This window comes from Telmatherina bonti (assembly GCF_933228915.1).
Source record: "Telmatherina bonti genome assembly, chromosome: 5".
NCBI classification, from domain to species: Eukaryota; Metazoa; Chordata; class Actinopteri; order Atheriniformes; family Telmatherinidae; genus Telmatherina; species Telmatherina bonti.
This window is the reverse complement of record NC_136623.1, coordinates 3,844,783-3,861,581: the sequence shown is the minus strand read 5'-3', so window position 1 is coordinate 3,861,581 and position 16,799 is coordinate 3,844,783. Positions and strand designations below refer to the sequence as shown.

At 47.0% G+C, this 16,799-nt stretch overlaps 1 protein-coding gene across 2 annotated transcripts in view; it reads left to right on the top strand.

Moving 5' to 3' along the window:
• Positions 1-16,799, top strand: part of LOC306756480 (atrial natriuretic peptide receptor 1-like) — an 83,320-nt gene that overhangs the window by 28,804 nt on the left and 37,717 nt on the right. For both annotated transcript variants that reach the window (XR_013771322.1, XM_079241214.1), the window contains exons 6-11: positions 8,376-8,470; positions 10,611-10,746; positions 11,295-11,379; positions 11,486-11,603; positions 11,719-11,793; positions 12,038-12,115. Coding sequence is in view for 1 of the 2 variants with exons in the window: in XM_079241214.1 (XP_079097340.1) it covers positions 8,376-8,470; positions 10,611-10,746; positions 11,295-11,379; positions 11,486-11,603; positions 11,719-11,793; positions 12,038-12,115 (587 nt within the window). In the remaining variant the exon portion in view is untranslated. The remainder of the gene's footprint in view (positions 1-8,375; positions 8,471-10,610; positions 10,747-11,294; positions 11,380-11,485; positions 11,604-11,718; positions 11,794-12,037; positions 12,116-16,799) is intronic.

Sequence of the window (16,799 nt, the reverse complement as noted above, 5' to 3'; positions counted from 1 at the left end):
GAGTTATTGTCACAAATGGCTTTATTTACTTCAGACCGACCCTCTCCGTAGGCTGTCAGATCACCCTGCGGGCAAAACGAGTGGATTGAGACTCTTCCGCATTAAGCCCCGCCTCCCGCCACTGCACTACATCGGGAGCGCGCACCGCACCTGCTTTCACCGTCATTGTAACGTCTCATAAACAGAAGGATTAGGCTCATATGAACTCAATAAAAAAACAAACTACCATGTCAACACATAGCATCCAGCCCTACATGTTGGAACCTGAATCAGAGCCTGAAAACGAAGTGGAAAACAGCAACCCACAGCAACGAATGCAGCAGGATGTCTCTCTTTGGTAAACTCACCAGCCATCGTTGGAAATAACTTTATCCCACGTTTTCCACCCGCCTGATGTATTTGTACATGCCCTTGTTAACCAGTAGAAGGTAACCAATCACTGAACCTTATCCCCCGGGACGTCACAAGGATTTCCACATAGAAAAAAACTCTAAAACAACACGTTTTTCGTCGCCATGGAAACTGAACGGAGAGAATGCTGGAACTCAACCTCAAACTCAAACATGCGTTTAGGTGATAAAAAAAACAGTGTCGTTCACATGTCTGATGAGGATTCAACACTGTAACACTGTAGAAAGCTCAGAAAACTCCACATACCAGAATAGGAACCCTTTAATGTCAGACCAGATGCAGCTTCTGATGCAGGACAATGCTCGTCCTAATGCGGCTGGACTATCTCAGCAGGTCCTGCATGATGAAAGTTTGATGCTATAGACCTGAATCCTGTCCAGCTCCTCTGGAACATCATGTCCAGTTCCATCCAGACTGGCTAGGAGTTGACTGACACCTGATCCAGGTGGAACCCTCCATGTTGCTCCTTCTCCAGTCTGTGTGACCTTCTCCAGACCTGTCAGGGGTATGGGTTCTGAGGTATTTTTCAGGTTCCATCAGAGGGTGAAAGAGGAACCTTTTCTGGAGGGTGATGTTTTTCCCCACAGGTGTGCAGGCCTGTGGAAGATTTGTGATCTACTACCCAGCACTATGTCTGGAGCTCACTGCCAGTCCCTTGAGCGTTGAGCCTTGTGGTAAAACTGACGCCCTCCAGGGATTTCCTGTGTCCTCCAGCTTTCTCGAGAAACTTTAAGAATTCTTTTTTTTCCAGAAAACCACATCTTGGATTCCCCTGAGCTCCCCGTGATTTCCTCCCAGCGGCATTCATCTCCAGCAATCACTTCTTCCATAACCAATAACCTGGAATTTTCTCCTAGCTAAATTGACAACTCAGGGTTGGGACCAGGAGGCAGAATTGTAGTCCTACACACTTTTCTGCAGCTTCCCACCTGCCGCCGCCCACCCAAAACCCCATTCTGACCTTATACAACTCCCCAGCAGTAAGAATTAAACAACACAAAAACACTTCTGGGGTTAATCGTGAAAACCTCATAAAAATAAAAACAATGGATCTAATAAAATCTGAAAATAAGACAATAAAGTGTGGCCTACTGAATATCAGATCCCTCCCAAATAAGTCTTTATTAGTCAATGACTTGATAGGTGATCACCACATTGATTTATTCTGTCTTACGGAAACCTGGTTACAGCAAGAGGATTATGTTAGTATTAATGAAGCTACGCCAGCTAACTATTTAAACTTTCACATTCCTAGAACTACAGGCAGAGGAGGAGGTGTTGCAGCTATTTTTCAGTCAGAATTATTAATTAATCCTAAGCACAAAACTAACTATAAATCCTTTGAATTCCTGACATTAAATTTATCTCATCCAAAATAGAATTGAGAGAAACCGCTCCTTTTAGCATTAGTGTATCGCCCACCTGGACCTTACTCCGAGTTTCTGACCCAATTCTCTGATCTCTTGTCTGAGTTAGTGCTGACTACTGATAAGGTCATTGTACTAGGTGATTTTAATATTCATGTTGACGATGAAAATGATAGTTTAAACATTTCCTTTAGCTCTATTCTAAACTCAGTTGGGTTTTCACAAAATGTCCATGGAGCCACTCACTCTCATGGTCATACTCTTGATCTGGTTCTAACATCTGGTATTGAGACTGATAAGCTCAAAGTATTTCCTCAAAACCCTGTCTTGTCCGATCACTTCTTATTAACCTTTGAATTCACTTTATTTGATTACTCACTGACCAAAAATAAATTCTACTATAGTAGATGTTTATCAGACAATAATATTACAAAATTTAAACAATCAATTGAATCAATTTTTTCCCCTCTACCATGTGTTAGCATGACTGAGAGTCCCCCTTTAAGCCTTACTCCTGCTCAGATTGATCAACATGCTGATACTATAACAGCTTCAATGCGTACAACCTTGGATAATGTTGCTCCCCTAAAGAAGAAGAAATTAGGTAAGATTATGAAGGCTCCCTGGTTTAATTCCCAGCTTCGAGCTCTAAAACAGGCATCAAGGCGTTTGGAAAACAGATGGCGTTCATCAGGATTAGAGGAGTCTCACTTAACCTGGAAAGAAAGTTTAATTGTATACAAAAAAGCCTTACGTACGGCAAGAACAGCTTATTATTCATCATTGATAGAGGAAAACAAAAACAACCCTCGGTTTCTTTTCAGCACTGTAGCCAGGCTTACTAGGAGCCGGAGCGCTGAGGAGCCATGTATTCCTTTCTCACTTAGCTGGGATGATTTCATGTATTTTTTCAGGAATAAAATTGATACTATTAGAGATCAAATCCACAATACTCTTCCTTCTACCTATAATGTTGAGCCTGTTGTGGTCTCCGAAGCATCCTTAGAACCAGGATCTGACTTGTGTCTAAATAGTTTCTGTCCTGTCCAACCCTCTGAACTAACTAAAATAATAGCTTCATCTAAACCATCCACCTGTATCTTAGACCCTCTCCCAACGAGCCTCTTTAAGGACATTTTCCCTTTAATTAATACATCACTACTAAATCTTATCAATATGTCTTTAGTGACAGGATATGTACCACAATCATTTAAAACTGCTGTAATCAAGCCTTTACTTAAAAAGCAATCTCTGGATCCAGAGGTGATAGCAAATTATAGACCTATATCTAACCTCCCATTTATGTCCAAAATTCTGGAGAAAATAGTTTCCGCTCAGCTACATGCCCACCTGAGCAGAAATAATTTATGCGAGGAGTTTCAGTCATGATTTAGAGCTCATCATAGCACTGAGACAGCATTGGTGAAAGTTACTAATGACCTTCTTATGGCCTCAGACAAAGGACTTGTGTCCGTACTTATCTTGCTTGATCTTAGTGCTGCATTTGATACAGTCGATCATAACATTCTGTTACAGAGACTAGAACAGGTGGTTGGAATTACAGGTACAGCGTTAAGCTGGTTTAAATCATATTTATCTGATAGACTTCAGTTCGTTCATGTAAATGACAAGTCCTCCTCACAAACTACAGTAAGTCATGGAGTTCCTCAAGGTTCTGTACTTGGACCAGTACTCTTCACGCTATATATGCTCCCTTTAGGCAAAATTATTAGACAGCATGGAATAAACTTTCATTGTTATGCAGATGATACTCAGATATACTTATCCTTTAAACCAGATGAAACAAATCAGCCCAATAGGCTACAAAATTGTCTCATAGACATAAAGACTTGGATGTCTAGAAATTTTCTCGTCTTAAACTCAGATAAGACTGAAGTAATTCTCGTTGGATCTGAAAAACTCAGAGCTAAATTTTCCGGTTTTGTAATGAACCTGGATGGCATTACTTTAGCTTCCAGTGCTACAGTGAGAAACCTTGGAGTAATATTTGACCCTGACCTGTCCTTTGGTCCACATATTAAGCAGGTTACTAAAACAGCCTTCTTTCATTTACGTAATATAGCCAAAATTAGGGACATTCTGTCTCAGAGTGATGCAGAAAAACTGGTTCACGCTTTTGTTACTTCGAGACTAGATTACTGTAACTCTCTATTACTGGGCTGTCCTAAATATGCCCTGAAAAGCCTTCAGCTGATCCAGAATTCTGCAGCCAGAGTCCTGACCAGAACCAGCAGGAGAGATCATATTTCTCCAGTTTTAGACTCTCTTCATTGGCTGCCTGTTGAATCTAGAATAGAATTTAAAATCCTTCTCCTTACATATAAAGCCCTCCACAACCAGGCACCACTATATATCAAAGACCTCATTGTTCCTTATATACCAAGCAGAGTACTTCGTTCCCAGACTGCAGGCTTACTTGTGGTTCCTAGAGTCTCAAAGAGCCGAGCAGGAGGCAGAGCCTTTGGTTATCAGGCCTCTCTCTTATGGAATAAGCTCCCAGTTAGTGTTAGGGAAGCAGACACCCTCCCCACCTTTAAGACTAGGCTGAAGACTTATCTTTTTGATAAGTCCTATAGCTAGGGATGGTTAGCATCCCTTAGTTATGCTGCTATAGGTTTAGACTGCTGAGGGACATTTCCTGATACACTGAGCTTCTTTCTTTTTCTCTTTATCTCTTTCTTTTACCCCCCCCCCCCCCCCCCCCCCTCCCCCCATAACAGTGTAGCATCATTAACATGTATGTCTCCTGTCTCAGCAGGTCTCCCTGGCCGGGAGTAGCAGTTCCTGTTGTCTGTTGTCTTTCTGTCCTCTTCCCCCCACACAGCAGAGGCAGATGGCTGCCTGTCCTGAGCCGGGTTCTGCCGGAGGTTTCCTTCCTGTTAAAAGGGAGTTTTTTCCTTCCCACTGTCGCCAGTGTGCTTGCTCAGGATGGGAGATGGAGTTGGACTCAACTCAATCTGTTGGTTTCCTTATATAGGCTGTTATGAATTGGCCTTCATTATGTTTTCCCCTCTGTCTGTAAAGCATCTTGAGATGGCATTGCCGTGATTTGACGCTATATAAATAAAGTTGAATTGAGTTGAATTGAATTCACTGGCAGTCCTCTGGATCTGGTTGTCTTGGTGCTGCCTGTCCGCCCTCCATCGAAAAGACCTTCACTGGCTCCCACTGCCAACACCAGTCCTCTCGGATCACCTGACATCACCCTGATTCACTGCAACTCCAAACAAAGAACCCAGCCTTCGGGTCTTCCGGAACCACCCCCTTCCAATAAAACTTATTCTAATTCTCCAGGATTGCTTGGTCTCGCATGTGGGTCAGACATGTTCACACCATGACAGTCCCTGCATGACCATCAGACATTTTATAGACCATGGTCCCTCAAGGACCAGCTTTATGTCCTGGATGTTTTGTTTTGGTGTGTGTAAACCTGCGAGACGTCACACTGAGAACAGACCTGCTGCTGGTGACCCAGATCAATCATTCATTTTTAATAGCTCATAAACATTAATCTTCACACGCTTTCTCACACTCACTCGTTCCTGGAAAGCTAAATGTCTTACCAGGAACTCGTAAAACTTGTCATGTGACTCCGGCGGCCCGTCATAGCTCGTGTTGCCAGGGTCATGTGACTGACATGTATTCCAGTTCAGGTTGGCAGGAAGCTGGAGCTTCTCCCGTCATTAGCCGGCGAGAGGTCGGAACACACGGACAGTTTGCCGGTCTGTCACAGGATGTCCAAACCGAAGTGTGTGTTGGTGTGTGTGTTTGTGAGCTTAATGAGATTGTTGACATTTCAGTTTCATCCAATCAGCTCGTCTCTAAATGTCATCCTCCGACTGGCTACGACACGTGCCTCATCACATGACCTCTGGCCCCGCCCCCACAGCTCAATATGTGTGATGTGAGAGTTGAAACAGCCTAAGTGTGTTTTGATTTTGCAGAGGTCTCACACACACACACACACACACACACACACACACACACAGACACCACACACACACACACACACACACACACACACACACAGACACCACACACACACCCCACACACACACACGCACACACACACACAGACACCACACACACACACCCCACACACACACACACACACACACACACACACACACACACACACCACACACACACACACTAATCATCCTGCCACACAGTTTTAACTGTCAGTTCATTAGATTCTAGTTGAAACAAGTTCACCGTGTGGATCAAACCAGTCCAGTTTAAAACAACCCAGTTCATAAAAACCTCCATCAGGACCAGAACCAGGAAGGAAAACCTCCATCAGGACCAGAACCAGGAAGGAAAACCTCCATCAGGACCAGAACGAGGGAGGAAAACCTCCATCAGGACCAGAACCAGGAAGGAAAACCTCCATCAGGACCAGAACCAGGAAGGAAAACCTCCATCAGGACCAGAACCAGGAAGGAAAACCTCCATCAGGACCAGAACCAGGAAGGAAAACCTCCATCAGGACCAGAACCAGGAAGGAAAACCTCCATCAGGACCAGAACGAGGGAGTAAAACCTCCATCAGGACCAGAACCAGGAAGGAAAACCTCCATCAGGACCAGAACCAGGAAGGAAAACCTCCATCAGGACCAGAACCAGGAAGGAAAACCTCCATCAGGACCAGAACCAGGAAGGAAAACCTCCATCAGGACCAGAACCAGGAAGGAAAACCTCCATCAGGACCAGAACCAGGAAGGAAAACCTCCATCAGGACCAGAACGAGGGAGGAAAACCTCCATCAGGACCAGAACCAGGAAGGAAAACCTCCATCAGGACCAGAACCAGGAAGGAAAACCTCCATCAGGACCAGAACCAGGAAGGAAAACCTCCATCAGGACCAGAACCAGGAAGGAAAACCTCCATCAGGACCAGAACCAGGAAGGAAAACCTCCATCAGGACCAGAACGAGGGAGGAAAACCTCCATCAGGACCAGAACCAGGAAGGAAAACCTCCATCAGGACCAGAACCAGGAAGGAAAACCTCCATCAGGACCAGAACCAGGAAGGAAAACCTCCATCAGGACCAGAACCAGGAAGGAAAACCTCCATCAGGACCAGAACCAGGAAGGAAAACCTCCATCAGGACCAGAACCAGGAAGGAAAACCTCCATCAGGACCAGAACGAGGGAGTAAAACCTCCATCAGGACCAGAACCAGGAAGGAAAACCTCCATCAGGACCAGAACGAGGGAGGAAAACCTCCATCAGGACCAGAACCAGGAAGGAAAACCTCCATCAGGACCAGAACCAGGAAGGAAAACCTCCATCAGGACCAGAACCAGGAAGGAAAACCTCCATCAGGACCAGAACGAGGGAGGAAAACCTCCATCAGGACCAGAACCAGGAAGGAAAACCTCCATCAGGACCAGAACCAGGAAGGAAAAAACCTCCATCAGGACCAGAACCAGGAAGGAAAACCTCCATCAGGACCAGAACCAGGAAGGAAAACCTCCATCGGAACCAGAATCGGGGAGAAAAACCTCCATCAGGACCAGAACCAGGAAGGAAAACTTCCATCAGGACCAAAACCAGGAAGGAAAACCTGCATCAGGACCAGAACCAGGAAGGAAAACCTCCATCAGGACCAGAACCAGGAGGAAAACCTCCATCAGGACCAGAACCAGGAAGGAAAACCTCCATCAGGACCAGAACCAGGAAGGAAAACCTCCATCAGGACCAGAACCAGGAAGGAAAACCTCCATCGGAACCAGAATCGGGGAGAAAAACCTCCATCAGGACCAGAACCAGGAAGGAAAACCTCCATCAGGACCAAAACCAGGAAGGAAAACCTCCATCAGGACCAGAACCAGGAAGGAAAACCTCCATCAGGACCAGAACCAGGAGGGAAAACCTCCATCAGGACCAGAACCAGGGAGGAAAACCTCCATCAGGACCAGAACCAGGAAGGAAAACCTCCATCAGGACCAGAACCAGGAAGGAAAACCTCCATCAGAACCAGAACCAGGAAGGAAAACCTTCATCAGGACCGGTCTGGTTTTCAACCAACCCAAACGGGTTCATGTCACTCCGCTGCTAATCGCGCTTCACTGGTTTCCAGTTGCAGAGCATCAGATTCAGAGCTCTGCTTCTGGTTTACAAAACAATAACTGAAACGTCTCCCGTCTACCTTCACTCCCTAATCCAGACCTACACTCACTTAGTCCAGTTCTTTGCAACAAACATTATGGTATTAATTCTTTGTATTGTAACATAGGTGATATTATATGGTGGGAAGGGAGTAAACAAAAAGGAAAAAAAACCAAAAACCTGTAGTTTCATGGAAGGACCTGCGTCCAACTGGACAGTCCACCAGCATCTTCCTACCATGTCCTCTACTGTCTGATTTCATGCTTGTGTTGTTCTCACTCGTATGTAAGTCACTTTGGATAAAAGCGTCTAAATGACTGTAGAATAGCATAGAATAGAATAGAAGTTCTTGTAGAGGTTCCTGCAGTGGGGGAAATAGTTTACGAGACGTGATCCTGAACCTTTGGTTCTGGTCTGAGTTTGGGTTGGCAGAGTATTGATTGACATGACTTTGTGTTGTTCAGGTGTTACAGGACTGGTCCAGCTGGACGAGAACGGGGACCGAGAGACAGACTTTGCCCTGTGGGACCTGATGGACTCCAATAGCACAACCTTCCAGGTAAACACACATCGACATGGTTAATACATCCAGAACCAGACGGGAGTCAGATCCAAGCAGGACCACAACCAGGTGCACGATCAGAATCAGGTTCAGAATGAGAATTAGAATCAGGATTGGAATTAAAAACAAGATAGGAATGAAAATTACACTGGGAACAGATTGGATTTAGAATCAGTATCAAGATTCGGATCTGAATCTGAACCCAACTGATCAGAACAATGTTATCCAGTAGGTTTAAGGACCCCCTGCATGTTTTATACGTAACCCTAGGTAGTCCACTACCTGTGCACTTGATCCAGTCCCTACCGATATCCTGCAGAGTATGTCTATAGGTTAACACACCTGGATGAAATAAAGGTCTCGTTAACAGGCTGAAACGAACTTTATGAGGAGTTTATTAATCTGACTCAGGTGTTTTGGAGGACCTGTCTACAACAGGGCAGTGGATCCTGAGGACCTGGAAACACTAGCTGTGTCCCAGTTCAGGGTCTTTGACATAGGCTAAGAAGAGTTCTACGTCGTCTGTACACTCCTAACTGCACCTACCGTCAGTGAAACGAGACGGCCTATCTCGTGTACGAGAATTACCCATAGTGGTCCAGTCCTTCGTTGCCTAGCAACTGCATATTGCAACGTTTATCTAACTACTGATCCACAAAAACACAGAAATACTTTTTAAATGTCAGAAAATGGTGCCAGTAATTTTTTTTCTTATTTATTTTTTATTGAGCACTGGTATTACACGGTATGTCAAAAAACACAGGTACAGAGGAAGATCATCAGATCATCAGCACTTTCTAACAGTAATTCCCCACCCTAGAACATAAGGACATCCACAGTGATAAGGACCTTCATGAATATACATATATATATATATATATATATACATATATATATATATATATATATATATATATATATATATATATATATATATATATATATATACATATATATATATATATATACATATATATATATATATATATATATATATATATATATATACATACATATATATGTATATGTATATATATGTATATATGTATATGTATGTATATATATGTATATGTATGTATATGTATATATATATACATATATATATACATATACATATATACATATATATACATATACATATATATACATATGTATACATACATATATATATATACATATACATATATACATACATATATATATACATATATACATACATATACATATATATACATATATACATACATATACATACATATACATATACATATATATACATACATATAGATATACATATATATACATACATATAGATATACATACATATAGATATATATATATATATCTATATGTATGTGTATACATATATATATATATATGTGTATACATACATATATATATATATATATATATATATATATATATATACATATATATATATATATATATATATATATATATATATATATATATATATATATGGTTTAAAAAAAAGGTGTTAAGTTTTGGCTCTTCACAGCAAATTTTGTGCACTCTGTATGGATAATTATGTCACAGATACAGATCCAAGAGGAGCTGTTATGTGGTGGCTCCAGTAATGTTCATTTGATTTCTTTCCCTTTGTGTGTAAATGAGCAACATGAGGAGGAGGCGGTTTAGACGAGCTCTCCTCTGGCTGACAGCTCATCCTGTCAAGCTGACATTAACATCAATGGAAAATAATCCTTGTCAGATGACTTTAATTTGTGGTTATTGGACACGCTGTCCTCCCAGCTTGACTGCTGGGACAAATATGTGTGCTTATACATGAAAATAAATAAACGGTCTGGCTGATGCGGTACAAACACCGGCGCTCTGCCGCTCATTCTTTTCTATCAGCAGAGCAATTAAATCTTGGGATAAGAGAGGGCGCTTAGGATGCATCTCTTGTAGACTGTGTTTTAAGCTGATCTGGAGCCAAACGAAGGGAGGACTGGGAGGAGCCTTTGAACTCGGACAGAACTTGGCGCCACTATGACATATGCAGCCGACGGATCCACACTTGGACGTCTGCAGAACCTGAATGGAGACACAGCCTCTTTTAGGGTATGACTAGAACTGATCTCTGCCTCCTTCTGGTCTTGTGGTGGTCCTGCAGATCGCTCTGGTCTACAACGGTTCTGAGGAACAGCTGATGGAGGTTCCAGGAACGTCTCTGCACTGGCTGGGCGGAGCTCCGCCTCCAGACATTCCTATCTGCGGGTTCAAAAACGACAACCCCGTCTGTCTCACAAGTCAGTGAACTGCCAACACGTCCAACACGACTAACGTGTCCAACACATCCAATGTGTCCAACACAACTAAAGTGTCCAACACATCCAACGTGTCCAACACGTCCAACGTGTCCAACACGTCCAATGTGTCCAACGTGTCCAACACATCCAACGTGTCCAACACATCCAATGTGTCCAACACAACTAAAGTGTCCAACACGTCCAACGTGTCCAACACGTCCAATGTGTCTAACACGTCCAACGTGTCCAACACATCCAACGTGTCCAACATGTCCAATGTGTCCAACACGTCCAATACGTCCAACACGTCTTAAATGTCCAACATGACTAACGTGTCCAACACGTCCAACGTGTCCAACACGTCCAATGTGCTCAACACGACTAACGTGTCCAACCCGTAAAATGTGTCCAACACGTCCAATGTCTCCAACACATCCATCGTGTCCAACGCGTCTAACAAGTCTAATGTTTCCAACACGTCCAATTTTTCCAACACGTGTCTCTGGGGACACTACTCCACATTGACCATCTGTTTGTCTCCCTGTCAGAAACCATCACCATCCACCAGATGGTGTCCATCGTGGTGTTCTTCATCCTCACCATGATGCTGACCATCACCGTCTTTATCTACAGGTGAGAACGGGATCAGGTGAACCTGTGGACATGTAAAGGTTCTGATGACCCTCAGTCCACAGTTGTTATGATACTGATGTTGTCATGGTGATGTTCTCTGCTGCAGGAGGATGAAGCTGGAGAAGGAACTGGTGGCTCAGCTATGGAGGATTTCCTGGGAGGACATCCAGAAGAGCAACCTGGATAAAGTTCTGCGAAGTGGCAGCAGAATCACACTGTCTCTGGTAAGCGTGCACGCGCGCACACACACACACACACACACACAGAGGAATGGTGGTTTGACCTGTCCTCTGTCTGTCCTCAGTTGTCTGACATCTCATATGTCTTCTGTTTCCTCAGAGAGGATCAAACTACGGATCCCTGATGACTGGAGACATAAACCTGCAGGTGTTTGCAAAGACCGGGTACTACAAGGTGATGGAGATGATGATGACGATGATCATGTTGATTTTGATGGTATTGATGATAAAGATGATGAAGATGAGCTGCTGAAAGATGAGTCGGCTATAAGAAACGAGAAAGAACTGGTTCATCCAGGAACTTTCCATAAAACCTGATTTGGTCTAGAAGTGTTGAACCAATCAGATCCCTGTTTTCGAGTCCCTTTCAAAGAAAGCGTTGTCATTGGCTCTGATTGTCATGTCTTGGTTTTTTCCAGGGAAACATTGTGGCCATTAAATACAGCAACAGGAAACGCATCGAGCTGAACAGAGACGTCCTGTTTGAGCTCAAACACGTGAGTGTCTGGAAAATCTGATCCAGTTCTGGACTGGTCTGTCCTGGACTGGTCTCTCTGAGTGATTTCTTATTCAGTCCTGGACCTGGTCTAGTTACTTATTATAGTAAGTCTCTACGCTTGTGTGTGTTAGCATGCATTAGCGTTTGTTAGCATGGGTTCATGTGTTTGCATTTGTTAGCCTATGCTAGCATATTTTAACATGTTAGCATGCAAATCATTTGTTAGCGGTGTTCATTAATCAGTTGATTTTTATTGCAGCTCAGAACAGCACTCCAGCTGACCAAGGCGTTTAACATAAAACATTAGAATAAAGGAAATATAATAGAAAGTAGTAAAAGGACAACACTGATTAAGACACAGAAAGTACTAAAAGTATAAAACACATTCAAACAAAATACAAGTAAAAGTTCTTTTTAAAAAAAAAGGTCTGAAGTTTGGCCTTGAACAGAGGCCAGTGTGAGGAAGAGTGTTCCATGTTATCCAACCAGGAACTGAAGAGGACCAATCCCTCATTGCTGGCACCTGGACCGAGGTACCTCTACCAGGCTCTGACCAATATAGCTCTGACCAGTATGGCTTTGACCAGTAAAGCTCTGCTGGAGTTTAAACAGCGCTTCATCATGCTGGTCCAGCTTGTGCTGTTCTGAAGACAAGCAGCAGATGGAAGATGGATTAATAGCAACCTATGAAACGCTGCCGCATGCCAGTTAGGAGGCCGTCTCTGGATCACTGCTGCTGACGACAGGCTGTACTCTGGACAACAGACCAAGCTGGACGAAACTTGTTCCAAACAGAATCGACCTGATTGGTCAGCTTCCAGCGACAGCCCAGTAGACTGTTAACCACCTGACTGAGGTGGGGGGCTGAAAGACCGAGACTGGGAACATCTGGCTTACTGGAGGCATCAAACAAAATCCGATTCAGGAAGTTTTCAGAGAGCCAGTCCAACGTGGAGAGTCTGGATTGGCTGGCGGTTCGCAGGTCACCTGCATATTTATGAAGACATTCCATAATTGGTCCTAAAGGCAACAAGAATAATGAGAACAGGACCCAGAATGGATCCCTGCGGCACACCAGAGGTCAACGGAGTTCAAGAAGAGGACAAGTCACCTATCAAGCCGGATGGCCAACCAGCAGAGCCAGACCAGAATGAAGACTGAATGGCCAGCTGTGTCAGAGGCTGCTGTGAGGTCCAGTCTGACTGTGGGAACTGTTCTGGGGCAGGCTCCACCCCTCCTCGCCCAACACCATTAGATGAAAAAGGTGTGCTAACCGCCGATAAAACACAGCAGAAGAAGATAAACAGTTGTACAAAAGCGTAGCGCTGTCACCCACAATGTGAAACATATTACATGACAATTAGATATCAGTAAATTACACGGTTTTAACGCTGCAGTAAAACGCGTTGCATGGGTTGATTTGTTTAATCTGCCTGAGCGACTCCACCTGGGCCATCAGACAGACCCCTCCCTGAAGGACTCCACCTGGGCCATCAGACAGACCCCTCCCTGAAGGACTCCACCTGGGCCATCAGACAGACCCCTCCCTGAAGGACTCCACCTGGGCCATCAGACAGACCCCTCCCTGAAGGACTCCACCTGGGCCATCAGACAGACCCCTCCCTGAAGGACTCCACCTGGGCCATCAGATAGACCCCTCCCTGAAGGACTCCACCTGGGCCATCAGACAGACCCCTCCCTGAAGGACTCCACCTGGGCCATCAGACAGACTCTTGCCTGAAGGACTCCACCTGGGCCATCAGACAGACTCTTGCCTGAAGGACTCCACCTGGGCCATCAGACAGACTCTTGCCTGAAGGACTCCACCTGGGCCATCAGACAGACTCTTGCCTGAAGGACTCCACCTGGGCCATCAGACAGACTCTTGCCTGAAGGACTCCACCTGGGCCATCAGACAGACCCCTCCCTGAAGGACTCCACCTGGGCCATCAGACAGACCCCTCCCTGAAGGACTCCACCTGGGCCATCAGACAGACTCCTCCCTGAAGGACTCCACATGGGCCATCAGACAGACTCCTCCCTGAAGGACTCCACCTGGGCCATCAGACAGACCCCTCCCTGAAGGACTCCACCTGGGCCATCAGACAGACCCCTCCCTGAAGGACTCCACCTGGGCCATCAGACAGACTCTTGCCTGAGGGACTCCACCTGGGCCATCAGACAGACCCCTCCCTGAAGGACTCCACATGGGCCATCAGACAGACCCCTCCCTGAAGGACTCCACCTGGGCCATCAGACGGACTCCTCCCTGAAGGACTCCACCTGGGCCATCAGACAGACTCCTCCCTGAAGGACTCCACATGGGCCATCAGACGGACTCCTCCCTGAAGGACTCCACCTGGGCCATCAGACAGACCCCTCCCTGAAGGACTCCACCTGGGCCATCAGACAGACTCTTGCCTGAAGGACTCCACCTGGGCCATCAGACAGACCCCTCCCTGAAGGACTCCACCTGGGCCATCAGACAGACCCCTCCCTGAAGGACTCCACCTGGGCCATCAGACAGACCCCTCCCTGAAAGACTCCACCTGGGCCATCAGACAGACTCTTGCCTGAGGGACTCCACCTGGGCCATCAGACAGACCCCTCCCTGAAGGACTCCACCTGGGCCACCAAACAGACTCTTGCCTGAGGGACTCCACCTGGGCCATCAGATAGACCCCTCCCTGAAGGACTCCACCTGGGCCATCAGACAGACCCCTCCCTGAAGGACTCCACCTGGGCCATCAGACAGACTCTTGCCTGAGGGACTCCACCTGGGCCATCAGACAGACCCCTCCCTGAAGGACTCCACCTGGGCCATCAGACAGACTCTTGCCTGAAGGACTCCACCTGGGCCATCAGACAGACCCCTCCCTGAAGGACTCCACCTGGGCCATCAGACAGACCCCTCCCTGAAGGACTCCACCTGGGCCATCAGACAGACTCTTGCCTGAAGGACTCCACCTGGGCCATCAGACAGACCCCTCCCTGAAGGACTCCACCTGGGCCATCAGACAGACCCCTCCCTGAAGGACTCCACCTGGGCCATCAGACAGACTCTTGCCTGAAGGACTCCACCTGGGCCATCAGATAGACCCCTCCCTGAAGGACTCCACCTGGGCCATCAGACAGACTCCTCCCTGAAGGACTCCACATGGGCCATCAGACAGACCCCTCCCTGAAGGACTCCACCTGGGCCATCAGACAGACCCCTCCCTGAAGGACTCCACATGGGCCATCAGACAGACTCTTGCCTGAAGGACTCCACCTGGGCCATCAGACAGACTCTTGCCTAAAGGACTCCACCTGGGCCATCAGACAGACTCTTGCCTGAAGGACTCCACATGGGCCATCAGACAGACCCCTCCCTGAAGGACTCCACCTGGGCCATCAGACAGACCCCTCCCTGAAGGACTCCACCTGGGCCATCAGACAGACTCTTGCCTAAAGGACTCCACCTGGGCCATCAGACAGACCCCTCCCTGAAGGACTCCACCTGGGCCATCAGACAGACTCTTGCCTGAAGGACTCCACCTGGGCCATCAGACAGACTCCTCCCTGAAGGACTCCACCTGGGCCATCAGACAGACTCCTCCCTGAAGGACTCCACCTGGGCCATCAGACAGACTCTTGCCTAAAGGACTCCACCTGGGCCATCAGACAGACCCCTCCCTGAAGGACTCCACCTGGGCCATCAGACAGACTCCTCCCTGAAGGACTCCACATGGGCCATCAGACAGACCCCTCCCTGAAGGACTCCACATGGGCCATCAGACAGACTCTTACCTGAAGGACTCCACCTGGGCCATCAGACAGACTCCTCCCTGAAGGACTCCACATGGGCCATCAGACAGACCCCTCCCTGAAGGACTCCACCTGGGCCATCAGACAGACCCCTCCCTGAAGGACTCCACCTGGGCCATCAGACAGACTCCTCCCTGAAGGACTCCACCTGGGCCATCAGACAGACTCTTGCCTAAAGGACTCCACCTGGGCCATCAGACAGACCCCTCCCTGAAGGACTCCACCTGGGCCATCAGACAGACCCCTCCCTGAAGGACTCCACCTGGGCCATCAGACAGACTCTTGCCTAAAGGACTCCACCTGGGCCATCAGACGGACTCCTCCCTGAAGGACTCCACCTGGGCCATCAGACGGACTCCTCCCTGAAGGACTCCACCTGGGCCATCAGACAGACTCTTGCCTAAAGGACTCCACCTGGGCCATCAGACAGACTCCTCCCTGAAGGACTCCACATGGGCCATCAGACGGACTCCTCCCTGAAGGACTCCACCTGGGCCATCAGACAGACTCTTGCCTAAAGGACTCCACCTGGGCCATCAGACAGACCCCTCCCTGAAGGACTCCACCTGGGCCATCAGACAGACCCCTCCCTGAAGGACTCCACCTGGGCCATCAGACAGACCCCTCCCTGAAGGACTCCACCTGGGCCATCAGACAGACCCCTCCCTGAAGGACTCCACCTGGGCCATCAGACAGACCCCTCCCTGAAGGACTCCACCTGGGCCATCAGACGGACTCCTCCCTGAAGGACTCCACCTGGGCCATCAGACAGACCCCTCCCTGAAGGACTCCACCTGGGCCATCAGACAGACTCCTCCCTGAAGGACTCCACCTGGGCCATCAGACAGACTCCTCCCTGAAGGACTCCACCTGGG